At 39.2% G+C, this 9,816-nt stretch overlaps 1 protein-coding gene across 1 annotated transcript in view; it reads right to left on the bottom strand.

Moving 5' to 3' along the window:
• Nucleotides 1-9,816, bottom strand: part of LOC122558721 (polycystic kidney disease protein 1-like 2) — a 115,320-nt gene that overhangs the window by 75,544 nt on the left and 29,960 nt on the right. The window contains exons 9-13 of the mRNA XM_043707514.1: nt 8,989-9,150; nt 6,688-6,815; nt 4,063-4,189; nt 3,664-3,707; nt 3,151-3,433 (exon numbers count right to left, since the gene is read on the bottom strand). Of these exons, the coding sequence (XP_043563449.1) occupies nt 3,151-3,433; nt 3,664-3,707; nt 4,063-4,189; nt 6,688-6,815; nt 8,989-9,150 (744 nt within the window). The remainder of the gene's footprint in view (nt 1-3,150; nt 3,434-3,663; nt 3,708-4,062; nt 4,190-6,687; nt 6,816-8,988; nt 9,151-9,816) is intronic.

Consider the following 9,816-nt stretch of genomic DNA (forward strand, 5'->3'; position numbering starts at 1 on the left):
GGTGGTTGCTTTCGTAGTTTAGGACTTGGTCTGTGTGTGTGGCTTTCCTGTATACCTTTGTGGTGAATTCTCCATTCGGTGTTCTCTGTACCATCATATCTAGGAATGGTTGTCCTATTCTTCCTCTCTAGTGAATGTGATTCCTGTGAGTGTGGTGTTGGTGATCCGGTGTGTGTTTTCTATTTCTGTGTTTTTAATGATTACAAAGGTGTCATCGACATATCTGACCCAGAGTTTGACCACTAGGACTCATAACAGCACACAAACCAATACCCACTCTCAGACAACAACTCACCAGGACAAAGGACCCGATACCCAGCATGAGCAAAACCAATGTAGTGTACAGAATCCCATGCAAGGACTGCACTAAACACTACATAGGACAAACAGGAAGACAGCTAACGATCCGTATCCATAAACACCAACTAGCCACGAAATGACCCAACCAGCTATCCTTAGTAGCCACACACGCAGATGACAAGCAACATGAGTTCAACAGGGACAACACTACTACTATAGGACAAGCCAAACAGAGAACAGCCAGGGAATTCCTAGAGGCACAGCATTCATCCACAGATTCTATCAACAAACACATCGACCTGGACCCAATATACCAGCCACTGCAATGGACAGCTGGAACTGACAACCAGAAGCGGCAGAGACAAACCACTATAAATGCCGGAGGAAACATCACAGAAGCGCTTCACAGGAGGCTCCCAAGCACTGAGGATGTCACCTAGGCAGGGGACGAAACATCTGCAACACAAATTCCCAGCTCGGCGAACAGAACTACAACATTTAAATAGATCGTAAAAAGTAAAGATCCCAGCACTGATCCCTGTGGCACATTACTCATTATATTTTGCCAATCAGAAAATGACCATTTATGACTGTTTTCTGCTTCCTATTAGCTAGCCAATCTTCTGTCCATGCCAGTATATTATCCCTACACCACGAGTCTTTATATTCTTCATTAACCTTGAAAATGTGCTTTACCAATGTCTTCTTGAAATCTAAGAACAGTACACCCACTGGCTCTCCTTTATCAACAGCACTTCTTCAAAGAAAGCTGAGATCGGTAGGGTGACAGTCATCCTTTGATATGATAACTAATCAGGTGGACCTAAGTCTTTTCTTATAAGTGTTCTTTCTTTTAAGCTCCATTGATTTTTCTACATTTTCCCCACATGGAGAGAGAGAAAGTAAAACATAGAGATAGATGCGTTCTGTGTGAAAGCTCTGGTCTTGCTTCTATTCTGCTTTTCTTGGCATTTAAAACTTTTTACCACTCAGTTAGCAGAGTTAAAGCCACTCATTACAGCACAATCAATGAAGGCTGGTGTCAGGCATAACTTGTTTAATTTAAAAGATTCTTGATGCCATTCAGTTTCAAATTCTCCCAATTACTGCTTCAGAAAAGCAGCATTGTATGTGCAGCTCAAGTGTATGCAACATTTGATTTGCACGTTGCAAAATCTTCCTGGTATTCCAGTTATAGCAGTCCAACTTCTCTTTCAGTTTATAGTCCAAATAAAGGAATTATGTGGTCTGTTATAGTGCATTCTCCATGGTAACACTTCTATCAATAAGGGTCCACTTGCCAGCCAATCAACATGTAGTTGGTCTTTCCCTTAACTGGTATTCTTGTGATGAATGTAAGATCAAAAACTTCAAAAAAATGTGTTTTCTTTTGACAATACGCTAATCCCAATTGCACCAAACAGGTCGAGTATAGTTGGCTCACTGGTTGGCTTCAGAACATATTACTCCAAGAAAATATCCCATTCTATGAATCACTGAACTTTGCTACATTTGCCTATTTGATTTTTAAAGTCTTTATGTAGATTAAAATTCCCATATTATCACTTTCTGACAAGCTCCCATTCTTTCTTCCTTTATATACAATCTACTCTGTAGTTACTATTCAGGGATCAGTATACCACTCCCACAAGTGACTTTCCTTTATCAATTATTTACTCTCCTCTCAAACTGCTTCTACATTCTGGTTTCCTGAACTCTGGTCACCCCCCTCTATTGAGCTATTATCAAAATTAATTAATAGAAAAATGCATTCGTGGCTTCTTGCCCTTCTGGAATAATCATGTAGCCTTCAGTAATCACGTTCCAATCGAGGTCATTCTGCAGTAATATCTCTGTCATGGCAATCAATCTCTACTCAGTCATTTCTGTTTATGTTATAGGATAATCTATTTTGTTTGAAATGCTATGTACCTTCAGGTGCAGAGCTTATAGTTTTGTCCTTACCTTATTTTTAACATCTTTAGTGTTATCTGTTGATATATTCCTGGATTTGCATTCTCCATCCCTTCCTATCAAGTTCTGGTTATCATTTCCCATCTTAATACCTTTCTTTCTTGTCTTGTCCCTAGTCGTTGATTTATCACATCTTTCCAAATTTGATCCCTTGCCACCCCCCCACCCCCACTATCCCACTATTTAATTTACTGCCACACCAGTCTTTGAGATATGCGTTTATTTCTCTAATCTTAATTGCTCTATGATAATTTGTACATGACTCATGTAATTATCGAGAGGTTATTATCTTTACAGTTCCACCTCTTAATTTTTCTGTGAAGTAGTTTCAGAGGGGTAAAAGTATGTTGATTACAAATTAAGCTGCAATATAGTCTTAGTTGTGGATATGCTAGATTTCTGTTGTAAAAGTTAACCAGGGTGACATAGACTAATGTAATTTGGAGAACTGAAGGCTGTGGTGCCATGGAAACCAGAAGACCAAAGGCTGATATTGAGGTAAGTGGAGGCCCATATTATGTTGAGAATTATAAACTGTGTTGAAACCTTTGCATTCTTGAAAAGTTATTTTGGGTAACAACGAGTAACCTGTGTCTAGCATAGGCTTGAATAGCTTGTTGAACCTCACAAGATTGTGTTTTAACAAAAACATCTAGCTCTTCATTATGACCATCTTTCTTTGCCTTGTCAATGATGTTGGTACCTGCATGGACAGTGATGCATAGACAGTTCCATTATAAGTTCCTCTCCATTTATGAGCAGATATCACAAACCCTGGCAGCAGGCAGGTAACAGAACTTCCTCGACTCTCATCCTTCGCTGCACTACATACTATACTGTCTCTAATATGACTACATTCCTGTTAGCTCCACTCACTTGAATGGCTTTCAGCAATGCCGTGGCAGTTAGTACACCAACCCTGTACCTCTCACTCTCATCCATGCAAACTAAAAGAACACCAAACCTGGACAATTGCAAAGTCGAAGACTCCTGCATTCCTGGCCCCTTGGTTTCTTTACCTTCCTCAGCTGCAGCCACACTCCCCTGTCCTTGACCATTCACCAAATACAAAAAAATCCAGTTAACATTCCCGTTCCTGAAGCTTGGTATTGTATACAGATCAACGGCCAGCTCATAAACACAGTTTAAGTTGCTGAAGCTGCAAAACGTTCAGCAGATATGCTTGCTTTGGGTCACACTGGCATCCAGGAACCTGCACATGCTACACCATGATGCCTCCTAAAGCTGATTTAATTATATATTTAATTAGTTCATCCAGTTTATTTATTTTTCCTTCTTTTAAATATATTTTCTTAGCCTTATCTTAGATCATGTATTATTTTAAATGTTAGGCATAAAATAGACAGTAGCCACTTAACATACACTTACCCAACAGACAGCTTCTTCTCCTGCTGTAGAATAAGAACCAATTCCTACAGGGTAAAGGATTTAGAAAAACAAAGCAAAGCAAACTTCCTTCCCCTCCAAACTAAGTCCCTTATACATACCACTCCCAGGACATTGTTCAGTCATAATTAGTGAAGATTTTAAAGACTTAATATTAGCATGAGTCTGGAGAATCATTGTCTGCCATTTTTGCCAATATCTTAATAAATCAGCCCTCAACTAAATTCACAACGTAGTCAACCAATGGAATTTACAAACATTATTTGGATTCTTAAAGCAACTTACTTTGTAGCTAATTTTAGTTCATAATCTGAGTCATTCTATTAATATGCTTAATTACTTTTCAGTATATCATGGTATGAAGAAAATTTCACTACTCACTTTTATTTGTATCACTGGATGCCTCTCAATGATGTTCTTTAAAGCACGTTTAGAAGGGAAAGTGAAATAAGCGTGAACAGGTTCTGGGGTAGAAATTTTGCTTCCTGCTAAGTTACTTGATCTGATCCTGTGGTGAAAACATAGGTCACCTTGTAGATTATACAGTTTATAATCGGTTACTGATAATATTACAGATCAATGACAAGACTGGCATTTACTATTAATTACACTGGAGAAGGTAGTGGTGAACAGTGCTGTTAGGAACAGAGTTCCAGGATTTTGGCCAAGCAACAGTGAAGGAATGGTGATCTGTTTCCAATGCAGGATGTTGTGTTATTTGTATCTGCTACCCTTGTCCTTCTAGGTGGTAAAGGTCAGGTATTTGGAAAGTGCTGTTGGAAGTGCCTGGAGTGATTGTAATAAGTTCAGCCAAGTGGATGTCATAGAATATGAGTTCCCTGATCTGGGCTGATCCAATCAGGGAGCCCTGGTTGACAGATATAAACAGGAATGTCCAGGGGTCTATTCACTCTGAAAGTTGGCACTGAGAGGCTGGATCAGTGTTAAGGATTCTCCACATGTAAATGAAGAGTGACTTGGCACGGGAAACCAGTCTCTGCCAAGTTATTTCAGTACCTTGGTGAGTTACCTAGCATAAAAACTGCTTGAAGATGGTACACACTGCTGCCGATGTCCACCAGTGGTGAAGGAAGCAAATGTTGAATATTGGTGGTGCACTAATCAACCAGGTTAATTTGTCTGGATAATGGGGAGTATTTAATCATACTCCTGAATTGTGAACTTGCAGATAGTAGACAGACATTGGAGAAGCAGAATTCCTAACCCATTCCCTGTACTAATATGATTTGTTTAAAATTTATTTTTGCATGGAATGGTGGCATTTTCACTAAGGTCCAGGTTTGTTGCCTATGCCTAGTTGCACTTGAACCAACTGACACTCAAGGCCATTTAAGAGTTAAGCATCACATCCCAGCCAGATCTTCCTTTCCAAAAGGGCATTAATTGTTTTTTCTGAAATGATAATGGTTACATGGTCACCATTAGATTAGCTTCTGAGTCCAGATTTTATGAAATTCAAATTTTGTCATCTGCTGTTGTGGGATTCAAACCCATTCCCCTAGGATATTAGCCTACAGCTCTCGATTACCAGTGACTTTACCACTTTGCTACTGCCAACTCCTTCTGGTCTATAATAACCCCTAGGATACTTATAGTGAGGGATTCAGTGAAATGAAAATGAATGTCAAGGTGCAGTGGTAGTATTCCCTTTTGTTCGAAATGGTCACTGTCTGGTACTCATGTGACACAAGCATTACTTGCCACTTAATAGCCCAACCCTGAATATTGTCCAGGTCCGGCTATGTTTGGATATGGTCTGCTTTGTGAGGAGTTGCGAATGGTGCGAATATCCCCACTTCCAATCATTGATGGTCATTGATGAAGCAACTGAAGATGGTTGGGTGAAGGACACTACTCTGAGGAACTCAAGCAATAGTTCATTGTGGTCTGGGCCTGAGACAATTGATGTCTAACAACTACAATCATCCTCCGAGGTGCCAGATATGACTCCATCAGGAGAGTTTCCCTTCAATTCCCACAGGATCTAGCTTTGCAATGGGTCTTTGTTGGCATTCTTAAGGTCATTCATTCTCATTTTCCCTTTGGCATTCAGCTCTCTTATCCAACTTGAAATCGAGGTTGTAATGTGGTCAGTAGTCCTAGTGGAACCCAAACTGAGTGTCTGTGCGGAGGTTATTCCTTTGCAAGTATCACTTGATAGCATTGTTGATGACCCCTTCCATCGCTTAATGGGTGAGCAAGAGGAAACCGATGGGCTGGTAATTAGCTGTTTTGATTTGTCCTGCTTTTACTGCACAGCATATGACTGGGCATTTTCACATTGTCAGGTAGATGCCAGTGTCATAGCTGTACTGAAACAGCTTGGCTAGACGTGTGACATGTTCTGGAATGCATATATTCAGTATCATTGCCAGAATGTTGTTAGGGGCCATTGCCTTAGAGCATCCCATGCCTTCAGTGACATACCCAGAAATGGTGATGGTGGTGTGTGACACAATGTCTATAAGGCATGATTCATTGAGTATGACTGTGTTGCATGATAGGTCTGTGGGATAGTTCTCTTAATTTTGTTACAAGTTCACAGATGTTGGAAAAGTAACATAGGGTTGACAGAGCTGCATTTGCCATTGTTGTTTCCAGTGTCTAGCTCAGATCATCCATCCAGTTTCATTACAGTATAGTCTATTACTGGAATTTCAAAAAAGGCTGCAATAGTCTAAAAATAATATAAAACTGTATATTTACACTGATATCATTCACAGACAAACTTTTATTATGTTAACATAATATTGTTCTATTTAATATTTTAATGATCATGTTAACCTATTTAAATAGCTTAACATCTCTGCTATGATGACATACAGAAGGATGTAATGTTTTAAATGTTTGTCTATTACTCCGGCTTAAAATGAACATACATCAGATTCTGAAATAAGAAGTCTCACAAAATCATACTCTAAACTTCAGTTTGAGGTAAACCTTTTGTTTAAGGCTTTAATGCCAATATTAATGGCAATGAATTACCTGCTCAGGTACATGTTAACTTTCTGTCCTTGTTTAATGATTGGTTTGTCCCCTTCCTTTATCGTGGTCAAAAGCACGGTTTGTATTTTCTCCAGAGACTGTATGGTACTGTTGGCTATCCTCATCATCTAATATAAATATTGAGAATAATCATTATTTCTTCCATATTTTCAGGGCATTTTTTCTCATTTTATCTATATCACTCAGTGGGGAAGAGTTGAAGAGAGTGTAACCAAAGATTTGTCCCAAATGTTGTTAGTTGGCATTCGGATCACTATGTTGGGAATGTAGTTTGTTGTAGTCTATCTGCTGCTGACCAGCTGAGTTAAGTGCAATTCTAGTACAGGAGACATGACTAATCAAACTTGATAGCATATAACAGAAATCTTGGAGAACAATGTAGATCCAAACTGCGACACTTATCTTTTTCTGAACTGAGCCTTGTCCCTTCAAGGAATTCAGAGAAACTCATTCTGACAACTTTTGATGTGTATTTTCAGTAGGCAGTCCATTGTCAGAATGCAGATGATGTGGCTGAACTAAAACAATTCTTCACCTGACAAAGGAGCAGCGCTTAACCTGTCAGACTATCACCTGGTGTCATGTGATCCCTGACTTTGAACTAAAACTACTCCCATAAAAAAGAAATTGTACATCATGAGAAATGTTTACTTTCTTGGCAACAAAACTACCAGGAAAATCCGATAGAAATAATAATGTAACGCTTTATTGGCTTTTATCTATAGAAAAATGTGTGGAAGGCCTAATTAGTGAATCATGGGATGTAAACTCAGATTACCATCAGAAATCACCCAAAACAAATAGGCTTGAATGAGGAGAATTTAGAAAATTTGTAGTAAATCTGACAATGAATTCATAACTAACTGATGCTTTGATTTGGAGGTTCTGCAATTTATTAAAATGTCTGTATATCTTGAAGGGGGTAAATTATATTAATACAAATTAGAAAAGAAAATTAAAGTAAAGTTTGTAACTGAGGAGATCTGCTGTGATGTGCTGTTATCTGTCAAATTCCCTATTTTTCCCAGACAGCCTCATCAGCCAGTGCAGATCGTCAAATTGCCAGAAGTGTGTATTTCTTAATTTAACTCCACAAAACATAAATGGATGACATGATGGTTCAGTGGTTAGCACTGCTAGCTCACAGCACCAGGCGACTGACTGTGTGGAGTTTGCACGTTCTCCCCGTGTCTGCGTGGGTTTCCTCCGGGTGCTCCGGTTTCCTCCCACAGTCCAAAGATGTGCAGGTCAAGTGAATTGGCCATGCTAAATTGCCCGTAGTGTTAGGTAAGGGGTAAATGTAGGGGTATGGGTGGGTTGCGCTTCGGCGGGGCGGTGTGGACTTGTTGGGCTGAAGGGCCTGTTTCCACACTGTAAGTAATCTAATCTAATCTAATCTAATCTAATCTAATCTAATCTAATCTAATCTAATCTAATCTAAACCAGGGACCCAGATTTGTTTCCAGTTTTGGGTGACAGTCTGTGTGGAGTTTGCATATTCCTCTCTCTCTAGTCTCCTCCAACAGTTCAAAAGATGTGCAGGTTAGGCGGATTGGCCATGCTAAATTGTCTGCAACGACTAGAGATGTGCACATTGACTTTAAATGCAAGGATAGGGTAGGGGCCTGGGTGGAACACCCTGTGGAGGATCGGTGCAGACTTGATATGCCAAATGGCCTCTTTCTTACTGTAAGAATTCTACAATTTTAAGAAAGGTTGCTGAGTTCAATCAATAAACCTGCCAGGAGCAAAATCTTTGCTGCAATTTGGCATTCACAATTTTCTTCATTATGTATGCTCTTGAGTCAGGTGTTCTAGTATATGGTTTAAGATTAGGGTACACCATAAGTCTGGGGTAATGAATATATAGGAACAGTGAGCTTAGTGCTTAGCAGAAAGATATAGTGCATTTTGTGGAACAAAAATGAATATTTTAGAATGTTAATTCTAATTTTACTTGTTATGCAAATCACACTTTTATTTTGTAGTTTGTAATCACTAACAATGCTGAAAAGTAGACAGGCCCTCTTTGAATGCCCATTCATTAATATGCTAAAGGAGAAGAGAAGGTGGTTTCATATTAACACATATTATATTTTGATATGTATCGGTCCCTGCATTTCAAAAACTAGTTCAATGTGAAACACTGGGATAGTTCAGCATGATAGATGAACCGTATAAAATCATTTTTCATTTATTATGCATTTGTATTCCTCTATATATGATCCATCTCTGACCGTAGCCACAGACTATTTAACAGCATTGATACAGATAGTTTACCATCTTTGTGATGTTGGCGATGTCCATAGCGTCTACCAAATTATCAGCTGCATGAAAGAGTGAATTAGCAGCTGAGCCTATTCTTTCTGAAGAGTTATCACCTTTAGCTTGGAGCTCTATCAACTGTGTGCACAGAAACATAAGCACCTCACTGGCTTTTACCTGGAAAGAGAATATCCTGTTATTTTCTTGGCATTCAGGAACTTTATTCACCTTTCCCTGTATGTTAGAGAGCCATAAAGATAGTTTTAAAAAACATCAATAAATATGAAGACAGAAACATAAAGCAAATAAACTTACTTATATTTCATTTCTATTGGTCCATTTTTCAGACTTATATTCTCCTATGCTAATTAAGTGTCGCTGAGTACACTCATTGAGTGTACCTTTAACTGTACCTTCCTTCACATAAAATTTAGAATCTAACTTAGTAATGGTGCTCCTCTTTTGGTCATGCAACTTCTTCCATGATTCTGGCCAGATCCTTTCAGCTACTCAGATAATGGGCTGAGTTTCGTCAGAGTGATTGGAAACAGGATCCGGGTCGGATTTGGGATCACGAGCCTGGTTCTGATATAAAGTTTGGATTTTAGATGGTGTGAGCCCTTAATAGATCTGAAGGAAAATCTTTTGTCCACTTCGCCTGACTGGGAGTGGAAACGAAGATGGGATAATTCAGAGTGGGAGAAAGTGAGGACTGCAGATGCTGGAGATCAGAGGTGAAAATGTGTTGCTGGAAAAGCGCAGCAGGTCAGGCAGCATCCAAGGAACAGGAGAATCGATGTTTCGGGCATGAGCCCTTCTTCAGGAATGAGCAAAGTGTGCCAA

The sequence above is a fragment of the Chiloscyllium plagiosum genome, chromosome 17 (assembly GCF_004010195.1).
Source record: "Chiloscyllium plagiosum isolate BGI_BamShark_2017 chromosome 17, ASM401019v2, whole genome shotgun sequence".
NCBI classification, from domain to species: Eukaryota; Metazoa; Chordata; class Chondrichthyes; order Orectolobiformes; family Hemiscylliidae; genus Chiloscyllium; species Chiloscyllium plagiosum.